General features: G+C 52.0%; 1 protein-coding gene across 1 annotated transcript in view; it reads left to right on the forward strand.

The window, feature by feature from the left end:
• The first annotated feature begins 4,092 nt into the window (after positions 1 to 4,092).
• Positions 4,093 to 19,095, forward strand: part of VWA5B1 (von Willebrand factor A domain containing 5B1) — a 57,430-nt gene continuing 42,427 nt past the window's right edge. The window contains exons 1-7 of the mRNA XM_065421402.1: positions 4,093 to 4,231; positions 4,973 to 5,134; positions 5,700 to 5,919; positions 6,747 to 6,889; positions 7,348 to 7,479; positions 7,975 to 8,099; positions 18,411 to 18,587. Coding sequence (XP_065277474.1) covers positions 4,093 to 4,231; positions 4,973 to 5,134; positions 5,700 to 5,919; positions 6,747 to 6,889; positions 7,348 to 7,479; positions 7,975 to 8,099; positions 18,411 to 18,587 — 1,098 coding nt within the window. The remainder of the gene's footprint in view (positions 4,232 to 4,972; positions 5,135 to 5,699; positions 5,920 to 6,746; positions 6,890 to 7,347; positions 7,480 to 7,974; positions 8,100 to 18,410; positions 18,588 to 19,095) is intronic.

The raw sequence follows: 19,095 nt of genomic DNA on the forward strand, positions 1-19,095 counted from the left end.
GTACTGTCATACTACACATAATAATAATTATGGCCCCCAGCCTTCTCCCCAGATGGGATTGTTATTGTTTGCGTCACCATGGTGCCTAAGAACCCACGTCCTGACACAGGGCCCCGTTGCACTAGGCGTTGTGCAAACACAGAACAAAAGAGACAGTCCAGGCCCCAAAGAGCTGACAATCTACATGTGCCCTTGAGAATCCATCTACATTCTCCCCCAGCAGTAGAATCACGGCTGTCCTGCTTCTCTGAGGTAGCTGGGGACAGTGTTCATTGCAGACCCTCATGCACCTCCACTCTGGCCAGAGCACTTTGATTCTTGCTCTCAGGGACTGTGAATCAGCAAACCATGGCACTAGAAGTTGTGGTGGCTGCAGCTAATATAAATGATCTCATCCTCCTTTAAGCCCCTGCACTTGTCGTTGTCTCGCGTCCTCTGTCTGGCCCTTTGGGAGGATGCGAGACAAGGCCGCTACGGAGCAAATGTCCCCTGTAGCTCTTCTTGACTCTCTAACACAGCCTGTGCTGCCTCTTAGCACCTCACCGCCCAGGGCCCCTATGTGCTGGCTGGAGTTAAGCAGGCACAGAAGACACTGTTGGCGATGCTACAGCTGCTCCTTCCTCGGGGGGAGCTCCTTCCCAGCTTCCCCCGGTCAGAAGAGGAGGCCAGGCGCTTGATTCTGACCCCACTTAGCCTAGTGTAAATCAGGAGTAGCTCCGCTGAAGCCAATGAAGCTGCACTTGTATAAGTGAGGGGGGAATCAGGTCTCAGGACTGGAGACTGAACCCCCCTCTCCAATGTGGCACAGCAGAGAAATCTCATCCGCCAGGCCTGGCTTACTCCTCTGTCCTCCTTTCTAACCTGTCTCCTTCCTTCTATTTTCCTTTTTCACTCAGTTCTTTCTTCCATTTTCCTTCCTTAGGGCAGGTGATTCAGCCTCCTTCCTCCCCGACCTGGCAGATCTCACTTCCCCAATGTCCTGACTGGCCTTTGCTATCTGGAGACGGTGTGTCTGGGTAGCTAGATTATCCTCCGTGTCCTAGCACAACTATTCTGGCTTTCCCCTCTGCTGGCTTTATAGCATCTATCAGATTAGCTTAGAGGATCCTTGCACACAGCAGGCTCCTGGGTTTCTTAGGGTATGTCCTCACTGAAGTCCTGGTATGTGATTGCAGCCCATGTAGACACACTCAAGCCAGCTGTAATCTAACTAGCTGGGGTACTGGTCGCTGTGAAGCCATGGTAGTGGATGCTTCAGTCCGGGCTGTACAAACACATCCAGAACCTTGGGAAATGACTCAGATGGCTAGCCCATGCTGCCACGGCTTCACGAGTTCGCTAGATTGTGCAGACATCCGCCAGAGGGTCTGGCTTGGGGCACCATGACTACCATGAAATGCATCGGTGCTGAGAAGGAAAACAAACTACCCGGACAGCTGAGCTGTGCATTAGGGAGCAGCCAGGCTGGAAGAATCATGGTCCTATCGAGCACCCAGCTCCCGGTGACTGGCGGCTCCTTTACACAAATGCCACTAACTTTCCACAGTCTCTGGCTCACTCTGTCACACACGCAGGCACAAGCAACGTTTTCTTTCCAAGCAGAGACATTGATCTGCGGCTTTTCTGGCGGGTTAGGCATAGGGAGCACCTATGCTTCCCACTACAAATTTCCCACGGAAAGTGGGAGATCGTGGGTAGAGCAGGGTCCTGGCAATCGAAACTGGGTTTTATTTCCAGGTCTGTCACAGACTACTTGGGTAAGTCTCTGAACCTCTGTAGCCCGGGGATAATAGAACCTGCATCACAGGAAGATTCTGAGGCTTATCACAGTAAGGTCTGAGTTTGAGATCCTCAAATGGGAGGTGCCTTTATTGTTACTATTAGTTTCTCGTTATATTTTCAGAGTCTTGCTGTCCCCTAACAGTACTCATTTCAAAAAAGAACTAGATACATTCATGGAGGATAGGTCCATCAATGGCTATTAGCGAGGACGGACAGGGATGGTGTCCCTAGCCTCTGTTTGCCAGAAGCTGGGAATGGGCGACAGGGGATGGATCACTTCATGATTACCAGTTCTCTTCATTCCCCCTGGGGCACCTGGCATCAGCCATTGTCGGATGACAGGATACTGGGCTAGATGGACCTTTGGTCTGACCCAGAATGGTCGTTCTTATGTTCTTACTAAGTAGCCCCATCCTGGTAAAGTCCTTATTAACCCCAGGGTTCCCATAGCTCCATCTTGCTGGTCTCATTTGTTCTGTACCTCATCTTGGTTAGCCTTAGCTAGTACTTAAAGTTCCATATCCTCATTTCAGTCACTCCTAGTGGACCGCTGTTAGTCCTCTATGTCCCACCCTAGTTGGCCCAGCTTAGCTCTGCTGCTTTTCCACTCAAAGGCATGGGTGAACTCCTGGTCTTAATGACTTCTTGTATTTGCCTTATGGGACATTTGCCTCTAAAGGTGCATTTAATAACACAGAGTTGGCCAGGAAATGCGAGGTAAATCGATGTCTTTCCCTGCGGCTGGCTCCCCCTTGGTCACAGAGAGCGTTGTGTAAATCATCCAGAGCCAGCCAAGGAGCAGTGCGGCTGCAGCTATCCCTGGGAATTCCTGCCCGAGAGCGAGTGTGGGGAGTTCTGGACAGAAAGGTACCTGCAAGATCCTTATCTGAATTCCTCTGCCAGTCAGGCTGACAGACATGTTGGGAGAAGATTAGCTAAAGCGGAGGCTAGGCTGGCAGCGAGAACAGTTGCAAAGAAAATTTAATTAACAGAAGCATTAGAGACAACAACTTTAAGTATGAACAGCTCTGCTAAGGAGGCAATGAACTGAGTCATACGTTGCAGGCGTGATGTGGAGACAAGGGGAGTGTGGAAGAGGAGTCATTGCATTTGCCTGGAAATGCAGGGGGGGAAAGTGAATTAATATAGCCAGCATTGTGGTGTTGTCTGGTAATGGGCAAAGAAATCATAGGCCGAAAAGAATATCTGTCTATCTCCATACCGAAAAGAATGTCTATATCCATACGTTTCTTTCTTTCATGAGAACTTGCATGGTTGTAGTTTGTTATCACGGAGAAACTTTACACTTTCAAAGAACACAAAAGCCAGAGGGGTGTGTGTGAGAAAGTTACTCAGTTCTGCACAATATAAAGCTATAAGCAGAAGCACAGCAGCTGGAAGGAAGTTTGATCCCACCCCTGAAATATCAGCATGCCCTTGGTACAGTCCATGCAGATTTAACTTTAAGATGTTCCCAGGTGTTGGAGCAAATGCGGATTCATGGTGTCTTTCCCATCACGGTGGGAATGGTTTACTCATCTCCATGCCATGGGCTGACTTGGTCGTTCACAGTCACCGGTGAGGAAGTGAATTCCTCATTACCAAGCGGGAACAAAGTTGTTCTCTAGCACCCAAGCGTACAGGCGAAGAACCATCGCCATTGTCTCCCCCCACCAGATCCACAAGATGCACGCCACCATGGGCACAGCAAGGAGCTGAGAGAGCAGTGCCAAATCCAGGACCATCAGTTAACCCTACAAGCCCTCCTCTCCCATTAGAAAAGACAACGTTACAGGTGCAGCTTGGGGCAGAAGGGTCCCGGGGGGGGGGGGAGGGGAGGAGGGGGCGGGCATGTCACTAGCACCCACCCCACTTGGCACTGCTGTGGCCCATCCTCACCATGCAAAGGGAAGAGAGGGAAGCTCAGCAGAACGAGATTAGGAACCAGCGGTGTTTGTTGCCTGGATTCCTGTCTTCAGCCCCGAGGCCTCTTCAGTTCCACCTTTTGCTATGAACTCTGTACAGGCCCCTGGAGGCAGGTCCTGTTGGGGAAGGTGCAGGCTGCCCTGCACACTGGCTTCTGGGACAGTCATGGATCTGCAGAGCCCTTGAGGCTGCAGACGCTGCTGGGAGTGGGATTGTTAATGCCGCCAAGGGCCTGTATCCGAGCTGCAGCTCTGCTACCTGTCCCCAAGGCTGTCTGAGGCGCTGGGAGTGTTTTGGGCTCTGTCAGGTGTCTCACGTCCTCCCCCCTCTCTCCAGTCTGCTGCAGGTCCTGACACCCAAGCTCCCCCAGAGCCCATAAGCAGGATGCCAGGGCTCATTAACCGGACAAGCAGCTCCCCCCTCCCACTCACAGCCTCCGAGGTCACCTCTTGCGTCAGCGGCTATGCCTTTGGGATGACCGCCTCCCTGACCTACGGCAACCCGGAGGCCCATCCTTTTGAAGGTAAGGTTCCGTTCCCTGGTGCGCAGGCAGCATGGATGGTGCTCAGGGGTCAGTATGGGAGACCGGTCACTGCTGGTGTTAATGTCAGCCTCTGAGTCCGGCTCGGCAGCCTCCCCGTTACGGACAGGGTACAATACTTGCTACTGGTGCAATCGTAGGGCCAGATTCTCTCCTGAACTGAGAGCCGCTTGGCGTATTGGGGAGTCAGTTACAGCCACCTGATTCTCAAGACATGGCAGCTCCAGTCCTAACATAGGTTAGAGCAGCCTAAAGGCTCTTCTAACTTACAACTGCTGGCTACGGTCCCTAAGGGACCATATGCCTGCTGAAAATTTGTGAAGAAGAGCTGCATTCCAGCCTGTCCCTTCTCCAGCCCACATCCCTGCCCTCCCCTTGCATGTGCCAAAGTGGGTGAGGCATGCTTGGAGTAGGAGTCAGCTGAGCTCTCCTCTGCTATCAGACGACAGCTCAGCAGAGGACCTGTGGCCAAATTCTGGCCTCTTTGAACAGCAAAGGTGCTGGAGCTGGGAGAGGATTGGGCCCCTAGTGTTTTTTTCTTACAGTTCCAGGCTTCTTGCCTCTCGCAGTGTTTGCTCCTGCCGCTGGTGGTGCCAGAGGAAGGAACCTTTAACAGGGTGTGTCTTTTCTTGGCCACCACACCAGAGCACAGGATCGTTTGGTGGGGAGTGGTTGGAAACCTCACCCCTAGGGAGGCTGTTCTAAGAGCCTTCCCTTTGGCAGGTCTCTTTGTCTACCCACTGGATGAGTACACCACCGTGGTTGGGTTCGAAGCGGTTGTTTCCAGGCGGGCCGTGACCGTGCAGATCAAAGACAAAGCCAAAATAGACGACTGTTACTTGGACTGCGGGAGCCTCCCCAGTGGAAGAGCTCAGGATGGCAGCGGTAAGGAGATCCTTGTGATTTGAATGGTCCACGGGAGGAGTGGGCAGGGGAAGAGGAATCCCAGAGGGGCTGTCAGTTATGTAGGCTCGTGACGTGGTGTCAGGAGCACGCGTATTGAACAGAAGTGGCGTGGTCACTTTGGGGACAGAAAAAGCCATTGCATGCACTTACCACCGGCAGCAAAAGGTCTGAAAATCAGAGGGGGCTCCAGTTGCTTTTAAAGGCTCCATTAGTTCTGGAAGCTCCAGCACACGAGTCTAGAAAGACTCATTAACTTCAGGGGGCTTTGGATCAGGCCCTTTCTGAGTTGCGACAAGCAATTCTCCTTCCCTGATCCCAGCCCAGAGCAGGATGCCTGCGGAAGCCCTTCTAATGCACCCGATGCTACTGGGATATTGCTGTGGGTTATCACTTTGGGGACAGGAAAAGCCATTGCATGCACTTACCACCGGCAGCAGGGGCTGGTGCAGGAGGAGGGAGACCTGGACAGTGATGTGGCCTCAGAGAGGAGCATCCTCTCTGGCGTCTACCCAGAGCGTCTCTCCCCCGTGACCTCTCTGTGCAGGAAGGATCGCGCTGGATGAGGATTTGGAGCGAATCGCTTTTGTGGCTAACCTGGGTGTGATCCCTGCGCTGGAAAGCGTGTCCGTCTTCATCAGCACCTCCTCGGAGCTGCAGACTCTCCCGAGCGGTGCCGTGAGGGTCCTTCTCCCAGCCGTGTGCGTCCCCAAGGTGCCCCAGTGCGGCGTGGAAAGCACCAGCCTCTCTGGACATCAGCTCCGAGCGTAAGGGGGAGCCAGAGTCTCTGAGTGGGTTTGATTTTGAGGAGTGGCCCAGATGCTGTGGTGCTGAGGGAATGTAGGGTGACCAGACAGCAAGTGTGAAAAATCGGGACGGAGTGGGAGGTAATAGGAGCCTATATAAGACAAAGCCCCAAATAGCGGGACTGTCCCTATAAAATCAGGACATCTGGTCACCCTCAGAGGGATACAGAAATGGCCCCATTCCTCCAGCAGCCTTCTCTGGAGTAGCCCCAGCCCCTCCTATCTATACCTCCAGGGGGCTGAATGGCTGTAGGGTTGGGCTTGAATTGCTGAAGGCCACGTGTCATTGGAACGTTTCTATGAAAGCCTGTTTCCCCTAGCTCAGTGGCCCCCACCATTTCTTATCAGCAGCCTCCCTTGCAACAGACTGGTTGATTGGCAACACCCGCAGCTCCCCACTTCTGTCCTCAGCTCCCCTCTTGTGCCCCAGCTGCCACTCTGTAGCCATCTCCCTGTCCATCTCTCCTTTCCCAGCTCCCATCTTCATCTTCTGATCTGCCTTGCTCTCTTGCTTTGTGCCCCACCGGTGCCTCCTGCCCCAGCCCCCTGCTCACCCAACATGCTGCTGGGGATGAGTCCAAGGGGCTGAGCTGGAGAGGAGAGAAGCTCGGGCTGCTGTCTAGACCCACAGCCCTGCAGAAACAAGCTGCTGGCTGCATTAGGAGCTGCCGTGGGAGGCAGGGAAGCTGCCAGTTGCTTTACCCCCAGCCGTGGGGCTGTGTTTGCAGTGCAGGGCGTGGGGCAGGCCCCGGGTTTGCAGCTTTGACTTGGTGCCATCTCCTCAGCAGAGATCGACATTCCTGCACAGCTGGGAGCCCGGATCCGGCTAACAAGTTCTGTCTGGCCCAGCTGCTGGAGAGCGAGGCCACCAACCCCACCCAGTACGAGTTCAGCTTCCACCTGGAGATCCGGGGGCCCTGTGTCCTCGCAGGTGAGAGCGCCAGGGCTGCCCCTTGAAGCCTAGTCCGCTTGACAACCCCCTCTAAACATTGACAACAGCCCCACAGACAGAGTCGGTTTCAGCACGATAACCCTGCCATGGCACCAGCTGTTTGCCTGCCAGCTGCAGCACTGATGAGCGGGTGAAACCATCTCCCTCCCAGCACTGATTGCTATTTCTTCCTGGGGCTGCACTTCTGCAAATGACGCTTCAGCACCCTGCCCTGTACATTGGGCACCTGGGTGCAGGCAGGAGACCAGGCACATTAGCACACACAGATCCGTACTCAACCCTCCTGGTTCCGTTACGCCATGCCCCCTCCCCCATCTCCCCACGCCAACGCTCTCTGCTTTCCCCCTCTGAGCCCCAGCTCCCCCCTGAATTCCAGCTTTGCTGAACAGCTTCTCCACCCACCTCATCCCCGCGTCGCATCCCTCTTTCCTGCGCAGGAGTCGAAAGCCCGACACACGAGATCCGAGCTGACGCCGACCCCTCTGCCCGCTCCGCCAAGAGCATCGTGATCACGCTGGCCAACAAACACACTTTCGACAGACCGGTGGAAATATTAATCCACCCGAGCGGTAGGTGGCCTGTGCTTTCTGTCCGCCGTTCGCCCCCTTTCTGGGGGTCCCTCCCATTCTGTTGTTTGGGCAGCAGGTCCCATTAGCTCCGTCTTTGCACGTTGGAGGTAAATGCCCCTTTCATGTGGTAAACGTTGAGCCATCTATGTGAACTAAACCTCTGAACCTACTGGGACGTGCCCATTGCTGTCCCATAGTCCCCAGGTGCCAGTGTAACCCACACACCTCCTGGGGGTGGTGTTCTGTCCCATCTAGTGGCACCGAGACCACGCAGTGAGAGATATTAATGAGTTTGCTCTACAGCCTTAGCTAAGTGCTATATGGCTTGAGGCTCATACACTAAGCTCCAGAGGCCCCAGGTTCGATCCCGCCCGCCGACACGTGGGGTCTGTCAGTGTTACACCAGCTCGAAAGCTGCAGCCTCCTAATTCTGTCCCTCGGAGTCTCTCGCAAACAGTCTAAGGCTGTTCTCTGCTTGTCCCTCTGACCTTCCAGAGCCTCATATGCCTCATGTCTTGATGGAAGAGGGTGACATGACCCCTACAGTATATGAGCAGCACCTGAAGGGGAGAAATGATTTCATTAAAGGGACCAAGAAGGACCCCAGCGCTGAGAAAAAGGTGAGAAGAAAAAGGAGTTAGCCAGTAGCTGAGGTTTTATCCAGGACTGGAGAAGACCTTGCCATGTGGGGTTAGAAGAGGCAGCAGCAGCATGGGGTTCCTTTAGGAATGGACTACAGGGCTCTGGTTACATGTTCATCCCAACACAGATCACATGGGATCAGTAATCCCTGCAGTCCAGCAGGGCCGCCCGGGGGGGGGGCAGTGGGGCAATTTGCCCCAGGCCCCGCAGGGGCCCCCATGAGAATATAGTATTTTATAGTATTGCAATTTTTTTGTATGGAAGGGGCCCCCGAAATTGCTTTGCCTCAGGCCCCCTGAATCCTCTGAGCGGCCCTGCAGTCCAGTAACCTGCCTCTGAGGGTACAGAGTTAGCCCAGGGGGCCTGAGTGCCTGGGTTAGCTTAGCCCGGGTGTGAGCATCCCCACAGCAAAGCCCTGCCCAAGGACTGTGTCCTCACTGTTTCTGCACTCATCATGAGTGTCTGGGGGCAGAGCCCATGGAGCCTTGTGCTGAGATGCTCTAGGATCTCTTCCCAGACAGTTGTGTCAATTGCGGGAAACTTTGCCCTTCGTGGGGGGAACTGTGGGAAGGCACCGGAGGACTCTCAGTACTCAAGTAATTTAGCTTGTGTCACTGTACAGTGTGTGGCTTCCAGCCAGAGTTAAAGCAGAGCCCAGGCTCTAACCCCCTCCCCCTCAACCCCCCAAGCCAGATCAGCTAGCCAGGGGTTAAAGCACCTCCTAACTTGGGCAGAAGGTTTTTGTGTGTGGACTGTAGAGAGCTTTGGCCTAGGATAAAACCCAGGTAAGTGCTTGGTTTAACTCTGTTGTGAAGATATGCCCTAACAGGGGCTTAAGGCTGATGAAGGCAGAAAAATTCTGTTGCACTCCTGATTAACTGAGCATGGGGTGAAACTCAGTCATAGAATTAGTGTTTATAACCATTAGTATAGTATTATAGTATATTATAAATATTGAGTGTTATATTATTATAGTATTAATTCCATTACTTATAATCATTACCATAACAATTTAGTTATAATGACAAACACCTTAGATTGCTAAATAAATATTCACTGTATCTGCACAGGTGGTCGGTTCCAGTGCAGAAGGGGTAACAGATGCACAAATGGCGACCTGGGGTCATGTCCCTTGAATGCAATTACTTGATTTGCATACACAGTTGTGGCACATTGACATGCAATGTAACTGTGCAGAGGTGTCAATTGGAATTGGGGGTACTGAGTGCTTCTGAAAATCAGGTCCCAGGTGCCTCAAGTCAAACACCTAACTCGGAGGCATCCAAAATCAGTGGCCACTTTTAAAAATTGCAGTCCAAGGTCACACACGGAGACACTATCAGTACTGGTGATGTAACCTCTCCTAGCGCCCGGTCCCACGTGTCCTGGGCCTCCTCAGGCTGTCACGACGACAGTTTTCTGGGTGGTTGTTGTGATTGTTCATTTACATGTAAGACGTGTTGACAATTTTCTTGTAGTTCTTTTCTTTCCTGTGCAATTAGATGCAATGATTAGAGCCTCGTCTGTAGTACGCTGCAGGCTTCTCCTGTAATTCCGTTCTGAGTGCGGCAGGTGGATGGATACAACCTCCCACGCTGCTGCTCAGACGCCTGCCTGATAATTCTGTCTTGAGCCTGTCAAATTATCCAGTGGGTGTCTGACTCCAGAACCATTTTCCAATTGGAATCCCACCTGCATGCCTGGGGGGACTGGAGGCGTGATCACACTGGGAACAGAGCAGCTAAGTATGGCTGGTGCCATGGCAAAGATATGGCTACAAAGGGCTTTCCGTCCCCTATATACATGACTTAGTCTCTAACGGAGGAGCCATTGAGTTGAGTGCCCTGGTAGATTACAGGCTAGAATTGCCGCTCCTGAGAGCATGACATTGAGCACCTCTTTGCTTAAATGAATGAACATGGATACTTCAGCAGTAAATGGTAATTAATTTCCCTTCTTCGTTTTGTTATGCAAATAGTTTGAATGCTCATTAGCTAGCAGGATTATGAGACAACTGCTCTGGAATCAACTGGCAGCTGACGAGATCTGATGAGTTTATTGTAATTGGATAAGGGTGAAGGGAGTGGGGGGAAGATATGGGACAGATGAAATATCTTCCCCCAGCTGAGGCAGAGCAGCTCTGACTGAGGGTGTGTCTACACTGCAACGTAAACCTGGGCTCCGACTCAGGCTCAAGTCCTAACCCCGCTTCTGTCTACACACAAATCTCTCGGACTTGGGCTCAGACCCAGGGTCCTATGACCCCCTCAAGGGTGGAAGGTTCAAGCCCATCAGGGTAGGACCCAGGTTTCAAGTCCTATCGTTTTGCAGTGTAGATACAGTCCCCCTTCCAGGCTCAGGTCCCTGGAGTCCGCCAAAAGCATCCCACAATTCAGTGGGCCAACTTCCTTTGTCCTCTCTCTCCCACGAATTGCCAGTTGACTCCAGGGAAATGGAAGCACCTCAGCCTTACTCTAGTACAGCAGATCGGCATTTAACCCTTCCATTTTATTCTGACCTCTGAGCTGCAAACACACCCTAGGAGAACCTTCGGCATTTGCCAGAAGTCCTTCACAAAGCGCACTGCCCTGTGGTCGCGGGAACACCGCCAGATTTCGGTTAGTTTCTGGAGTGAGGCCAGCAAAACAACTGATTTTAGTCAAAGTACCAGGAATGACCAGTCATACCCCCAAAGAGCGAAGAAGCTGATGAGGCTGGAAATTTACCGGACTGGTGACCAGTGCAGGGAATGGAGTAAGTGGCTCAAGACGAAGTACCTGAAAACCAGGAACCACAACTGTACCTCTGGCAGCTCGCTGACACTGTGCCTGTTTTGTGATGAGTTTGATCAAGTGCTGGGGACTGCGTCGAGCACCAAAGCCACTGGCGGGGCAGGATCACCTGGTCAGGACGGCGCCCTGCGAGCCCCAGAAGCCAGCACAAAAATCGATGGGAGCCAGCAGCAGGCACTGAATGAGGCAAATGAAGTGACTCTGCTGATGAAACGGATCCCAGAGGAGGCTTTGCCACAGGAGCAGCTGCAGCACATCCTGGGGCCATCCTCAGTGGAGCTTTTTCATGCCCCCCCCAGAGGAACAGCCCGCTACGGAACCGGCCGCACAAACGGGAGAGAGCGAGAAACTGCCCCTGAGCCTGGTAAGTTTCTGGCTCCATTTTTGTGTTTACTAATATAGGAATGGGAGGGATTTCCCTTCTGTGAACCAATGCAAAACGCCCCGGGTAGCAGCGTGCATCCACTAATGCAGGATTGCATGCCAGCACCCTGGCATCTGTCCCCTCCCGCCCCCACCACTATGTGGAATTCAAACTGGAGACCGGGAAATGCAAACAGTAAAACAAGCACGTAGAAGTGACGTTTTTCTGGGAAGGCGCACATTTTTGCTAGTTCAATCTGGTTTGTTAAAATAAGAGCCTTATATTACCTTCCCTTTATGTACGCCGCTCGGCCCCAACCCACAAGGTGACGAGCCACCCGAAGAGACGGAACTGTACAGGTGGCGAGGGGGACAGGCAGAGGTTCCAATGTAGTCCAGTTCTGTAAAATGTAGTCCATGCAGTCCCTGGGTGACAAAACCATTAGTCCCAAATCTGCCTGGGGGGTGGAATTCAGCCATGCGAAAGGGGGATGGCACAAGAGGTCTGTGTGTTTGCATGCAGTCCTAACAAGCTGCATTGGAAGTTGTGGGGAGGCACTAAGACATGTGGATACAAACGCAGCATCCTGTTGATTCCCTCGTCGTCAATTCTGACCCAGTCCTGGGTGCTGAAAGCTGCAAACTTTCCCCAGAGCAGGAACTCCAGAGAAGCAGTCCCATTTTAGGGTTGCCTTGGTAGCTCACCGGCCCACTCCACTCGTAGCTGTGCAGTTCAGTCACCATATGTGGGAATACGTCAGTGGCATCCATGCTCAGTGTCCCACCAGCAGCTTCGACGAACCCCTCGCTTTGCCAGTCGGGCACCACAAGGACTGTTCCGACCTCCAAAATGTGCAATGGCTGAAATGATAGAGAAGCGCTGTCACCAACCTCCCCCTAAATTCCATTTTTTTTTTAAATTGTGGTTTTGAATTTCCCATTCTCTCAGCACTGCTTTCACTGCAATGAATCCGGCTGGGTGCTGGAAGCTTTCGTGGTCTGAGCAGCCCTCTGCCAAGGTAACAAAGTTCAGTCTCAGAAAGTAACATTTTCTGTTCTGGAAATTCCAAACTGATTTTTTTTTCTCGGCTCCTGCACTGAGCTATTCATGACAATAACGGCGTGTGTCTTGTCCTATTCTAGGCCCCTCGACCTCTCCAGGTGGCAATATCTCCGCAGCTCGCCCACATGCAGAAGCCTGGCTCACTGGACCTTCACGGAGTGTTCCAAGCGGAAGCTTTTCCGGGATTAATTTATGGTGGGAGTTCTGGACAGGGCCAACAAGCAGATCGAGTACCAAAGGCGAAGGGACTTGGGCGAGAGGAAAAACATGCCGAGAGAGGCAAGCGGAAAGGCTCGGACTGGCTACACAGCTTGAGGACAGGGGGATGACACAAAAGCAGGCACTCTGCTTTGCAGTTCCTGGAACAGGAATGGCGGTTAAAGAAGGAAGATAGAGGGCTACAGAGAGAATTGTTTGAGCAGCTGCTGTCTCTAATGGCTTCCAGGTTGCCAGCTACTGCTGCACCATGGGCTGCATCCCCTCCGTGGTACCCTGCCCTGCACTCCAGGAGCAGCTTGGACAACTCCATGGCTGGGTGGCCCATGCAGTAGGGCCCTATGAGTGGCTGAACAGGGCAAATGTGCCCCATGCAGTCCTCACTGCTGAACACCTCCCCTATGGATGCTTCCACCCCCCCCCCCCCCCAGGGCAAACAGGGAAAGGAAAACAGGGGTCTCAGGGGAGATGCAGTAGCAGGTGGGGTTGTCTTGTACCTTTTTTTGCACGTGTTTATGTGCTTTATTCTTGGTAACTTTTAAAGGTTTGGGTGTTGCTGGTGTTTTGGGGTGTTAAGGGCAACTGGCCTGCCCTGCAACAGTTTCATATTGGACTGTCCAATAAATGTGTCAAAATAAAAGTTTTGATTTCATAAAGAAACCTTATTGCCATCATTGCACCGCAGCATGTCATGTGTATTTCAAATAATAAAGGCAAACACGTGATAAGGGACAACTGGGAAGTGGCATGCAAAACCCATGTCTCAATCCTTACGTCGGTTATTTACAGCAATCCAGACTGTCCCCCCATCCCCTTTCATAAGTGGTCACGTCATTCAAGACTATAAATAATGCATGACAATCAACCTCCCTGTGACTGGTGACACTCACCTCCTGAGTGCCTCCTAGTGGCTGGGAGCAGTACTGCAATCCTTTCCCCCACCCCGGCACCCCTTGTAGGTGGCTGACCTCGCTAGGCGGGTCTTCAGTGACTCAGTCCTCTGGCCAAGTCACACACTGAAAAATGAACCCCTCCGGGGTATCAATGAGTCAGCAAACTGTCTGCCTGCCCTCAGCAAGGTCTTCAGCCCCATCTCTGGGTCCTTTTAATCCAGCCCTTCATTCTGGTTTCTAAAGGCTCGTTCCGCCCTCTACTCTGGGTCCCAACCCTGGGACCCTATAAACAGCAGCCATGTATGGGTCCCTTCAGTTAGTTGCTGCTGCATTCCCTGGGCCTCTTCCCACCTGCTCCCTTGATCTCCACCCGCTACCCTCGGGTTACAGTTCTTAGGCCTGCTCTCTCCCAGGTCCAATAATAGCCAGTTGAGTGCCTGTGGCCAGAGGGGAACCCCCTTCCTTCCTTCCCCCTCTGGTCCCAGCCAAGAGCTGACCCACAAAGGCCCTGCAGCTCCTTTTAGCAGAGCCTGCTGGGCTCTGATTGGCTGCTTCCGTGCAGCCTTTCTAGGCAGACCTGGAGGGCCCACCTCCACTGCTCCTTCCTGGGTTGGGGTGTAGTAGGAGCATTGGGCCTCCAGCAGGGAGCCAGGAAGGCCTGGTACACCCTATCTCACCCCCCAGCCTACACAAGCAATCAACAGCCCTCTACCCCCTGCCACAAGCACATTCATACAGGTACTGGTCTCTCTCTTCCATTGGCCCATGCAAGTCCATAAGGTGGGAGCACAAAGCATCCCTGACTTCTGTTGCCTGGGTGCATCCAGCTGCAGCTGTGGCAGATGCACTTTCTGGCTGAGTGTACTGGGCCAGCGGCTCCTCGCTGCCATAGCCCCATTCGGGGGGAAATGGCTCACCTCCGGCTTCACAAAGACTGTGACAAGCACAACAAGCCACAGGGAGGCGGACAGCACTGATGTCACTGGAACCCAAAGGGTTCTGTATACATCTCCAAGGGGATTTCAGCCTGCCAAACTCATTCAACCACCATTCTCCGTCTGCTGAGAGTGGAATTAAACTTTCTTTTGCCAGGGCCTCCAAGATCAGGGGCTGGTTTCAAAAGCCAACGCAAAAGGCCAGAATAGCAGTGGGGACAGTGACGCCGTTTATGACAATGTCACATGGCGGGAATAATGGCTCAGTGTGTCCATGAATGTAGACTCCCAACTGGCAAAAAAAACCCCAAACCCCTGGCATCATGAACTTTTCCAGTGCAGCCAACCCTTACGTTCATAAATCACCCTTGGTCGTCCACGAGGGCGTGCACAGCAGTGGAGTAGCACCCTTTGCAGTTTTTATACTTGTGCTCCCGGAGGAAGGCAAAGTATGGACACACGCGTCCCATCAATGGCCCCGTCACAGTCTGGAAACAAGCCAGCAATTACTTCAGGAGTATCTTTTATGCCCGCCATCTTGGGGTCAACCACACCCCTAACTGCCTCAGAAATCTCTGCCACCATTTTACCCACCGTCGACTTTTCAATCTCAAACTGGTTGGCAATGGACCTGTAGCAGCAATTGCTGGAGGATTCTCTGCGACTTGAAGTCTTTAAATCACGATTTGGGGACTTCAGCAGCTGAGTCAAGGGAGAGAATTATTCCAGGAGTGGGTGGGTCAGCTTTTGTGGCCTGCATCATGCGGGAGGTCAGACTAGATGATCATAATGGTCCCTTCTGACCTTAAAGTCTATGAGTCTATGAGTCTATGAGCAGCGTGGGATAGCCAACTTCCAGAAGGTGATAGCAACCCGCTTCTGGACCGGCCAGGCCACCCTCATGTGCGTGGCTTTGTGCTGGAGGGTTGGATCTGTTCACAGAGCTGCAGAAATACAGCTTTCTTCATGCAACATTTCTGGAGCCACAGCTGGTCATTGCAGGTCTGCAGGATGATGTGATCCCACCAGCCTGTGCTTACAGCCCTGCTCCAGAAGCACCGGTCTACACAGGAGGCGTGAATGGCTGTACCAAGTGAGCAGCATCAGCCAGTTCAAGTCTGCCATGTCTGCATCCTCTCCCTCCTGCTCCATCATTAGATCTGTCCGGTGCCTTCCGTGGGTCAGAAAACGCTGCCGAAATGCCCACCAGCGTCTCATGGAAGCTCTGCCCACATCCTAAAATGGGCTTCAAGCCCAAGCAAGAGAAGTGCTTGAAATGGCACCTTCTCCATGTCGCTGGCTCTGGCTGCAGGAAGGGCGCAGACCAAAACGACGGCGTGGCAGGATGTTTTGGCGGGTTGCTCAAACTTCCTGTAACAGGCAGCAAGCTTTCCCACACTGCGCCACCCACGGAGGGTGAGAGTGGCCACATTTCGGGAGGGTGCTAGGAAGTCTGGGATACAATTGGTTGGACTCGGGTCTGCCTACTGCAGTGTAGACCCCAGAGCCCCAAGTTCGGGCCCAGGTTAAAATATTCTTTACCTAGGGTTGGGAATCAGTACAGATGCTCAAGCCCTGTCTCGAGTGCCATTAGCCCTGGCCTTGCATTGCAGTGTAGATCTGCCCTCCGTGTCCTGTTTACCAAGGCTTCCCTTGCAAAACTCCCTCTGAAGTCACTTGGAGGCCCGTGCTTATAGGGCCGCCAGGATTGGGCCCTGCTCGGCTGAGGCTCCTTTAATCTTGTGAGGCTCTGAGTGCCTCCCAGCATCCCCGCCTGCAGAACAGCCTAGTGCACCGGGCACTGGATTTAGACTCAGGGGACCCTGGTTCAGTCCCCAGCTCAACCCTAGGCTTTTATGTGACCACGGGCAAGTCACTTACCCTGCCCCGTGCCTGATTTCCCTATCTGCAGAACGGGGGTGATGCTTGCCTGTGGCACGGGGGTGCTGTGAAGAGAAGCGGGGCAGAGTCTGCTTTTACGGTGGCCCAACGGGGCACTCCTCACCCTGTCCTGGAGTCTGGGACGGTTGGTTGTGGCTCCAGTGCAGTGGTGCTTGAGCTCTCTGGCCCTTTCAGGGTATTAAAGTCCAAAGACAAAGGAATCTGTCATGGATGGTTCAGACACAACAAATCCTGCATCTTGGCAGGGGGTTGGACTAGATGACACTTCCGGTCCCGTTTAAGCCGATTGTTCTATGCATACAGTGAACTCAAAAACATCTTCAGCAGGACCCACCTTTCTGCTCAGGGCTTGTCTTCATGCAGCCCATCCTTCTATTCAATTTTCCTAGGACGGGTCATCCCATCCACAGGGGACTCATCCAGGCAGCAAGCTGTCTCCATCTCTCGGCTGACACCAGGCTTCCCTTGTGAGGTGCTCAAATCCAAAGGTGTTATTCCAGTCTGTATACGGCTGAATAGCAATTACTATGCTGGAAGACACCAATGGCCCCTTTAATCTGCTTTCTGACAGAGGCCAATGATGCATGCTTCTGAGGAAGGGTGAAACAATGTGACATTAGAATGGGGGGTGGGAGCGAAATGACTTCCCGACCCCTACCAGCCGGTGAGCAATTTAGACCCTGAAGCATGAGAGTCGATAGCCCTTGTCATTTATAGCCAGAGTAATGTAACTACAGGGTTCTGTACTTATTCCTGTAAATGTGAATAGCATTCCCACAGGGGGCAGGGGGAGAGAAAGTCTGCCTGTATTGCTGACAAATGAAGCCTGTGTGTGCAGATCAACCCAAAGTGGGGCTGAGTTGGGGAGAGATCAGCGATATGTGTAGACCAGTACAGAAAAAGAAGGGTTAGTAATGACGTTATAGCAGGCTCTGGGGATGGAAGCCTCACTGGCTGTATAAAATAAGACCAATCATTCAGCAGAAGGTTTGTGAACTTCCCATGAAATCAGAGAGAATCCGCAGCCTTGGTTTTTTCTTTTTTCAGAGAAAAATTGTTTGCTTAAGAGTGTGTTTCAATACTGCAGAGCTGGGACAAGGGGCCAGACTCTCAGCTGGTATAAACCAGCGTCACTCCATAAGTCAGTGGAGCTCTGCTGATTCACGTCAGCTGAGGATCTGTCGGCTTTTTGTTCTGTTGTTGTACAGCACCTAACACAATGGGGTACAAGTCCATGACTGGGGCTCCTGGGCGTTATGATAATGTAAATAGAGAATCATAATACACATAACAAAGAGGAGTCTAAAAGCATCGTGGGACCTCTTTTTTTTTTAAAAAGTTCAATGCTATTGATTTTTTTAAAATGAAGATTGATACGTATAGTAAAATGAAAAAATGCAAAAAGCCAATAGGTCTGAGGTATGATGTGTAGTAAAGAAACTATGTAGCATGCAGTTTTCTATTGCAATCATACCTGGAGTGGTAGACCAGGTATTTTAATGTATGTGATAAAATATGATAAAAAGAACAGGTAGAAAAAAACAGAATCAGCAGAAAATAACAGAGCAGGCCATTGTGCCCCATTTAGATGTGGAACAATGCTTGAGGTTGTCGTGTGTTCTGTTCCTAGCTCTGCCATTTAATTACTGTATGACCTTGAGCAAGTCACTTAAGGGCTCCATGTCTCAGTTTCCCCATATGTAAAATGCACATGCTAATAACACTGACCGACTTCATCCACAGAGGCTTACTTCATAAAGTGTTCGGAGATCCTCTGCCATAAGGTGCTTATCCCAAGCTGTAGATTGGTGGTGTTCCCACTGTGAGTTCATGCAGGCAGGCGATACATAGGTATTCTCTGATTGGGGGTCTCATGCAGCATTTGCCCTCCAGAGTGCATCTTCCCTGATAGAAATCAGACATGTCATTGAGCACTGGAGCTGCTCCACGGGGGGCAGGAATGGGGGAAGCTGTAGCAGAGACAGCTCAGGTGCTTTTAACACTGTGTCTCTAACACGGTTTCATGCCTAGAGTTGGGGGGAAAGGGAGAATACATGGAGGGGTTTTACAGATAAGCAGCAACACTGGTGCTCTTCCTCTCGAGTTCATTTCTTGCTTGTTGCAGACGGAAATCATCAGGAAACGGCTCAACAAGGACATCCCTCACCACCCCGTGATCATGCTGAACTTCTGCCCTGACCTGAGAACCAGCCAGCCAGACCTCAGGAAAACCCAGGGAGAGTTTATATTTCTGATAGACCGCAGTGGAAGCATGAGCGGCACAAACATCAGCCGCGTCAAGGTACCACAGGGGTAAACCGCGACTCCTAAGGGTCTGCAGTTGAGAGGAATTGGCTGAGCATTAAACTCTGGTTAAATATTAGCTAGCAAAAGGGTTTCTTTAAGTGCTGATGAATCATCTCTGCCCATCTCTTGCGGCTCTCTGGGTGTCCTGGGGTGTCCTTTCTGTGGATGGAACAAATCCAAAGCAGTTTTGTTTTCAGCATCTCATTGGTTTGCATATAAGGTGTTCTTCAGCCATTCTATCTCTGTCTGGTCAAATTTCACAGCCTATACAGAGGGTTGGGACAGGTCAGTACTTCGATGGAAGATCCCCAAAGAAACTCAAAACACTGCAGGAAGTGGTTGGTGCTAGTCACTCTGTAGGTGGCATTCTGCCACTGACCTGCTCTGTGACCCTGGGCAAGTCATTTCATCAGTCAGTGCCTCTGTTTTCCTAGCTGTAAAAGCAAAATAATAACATGTACCTACCTCTGTGGAATGCGTGAAGGACTTTGAGCTCTTTGGCT

Source organism: Emys orbicularis, chromosome 22 (assembly GCF_028017835.1).
Source record: "Emys orbicularis isolate rEmyOrb1 chromosome 22, rEmyOrb1.hap1, whole genome shotgun sequence".
Lineage (NCBI taxonomy): Eukaryota > Metazoa > Chordata > Testudines > Emydidae > Emys > Emys orbicularis.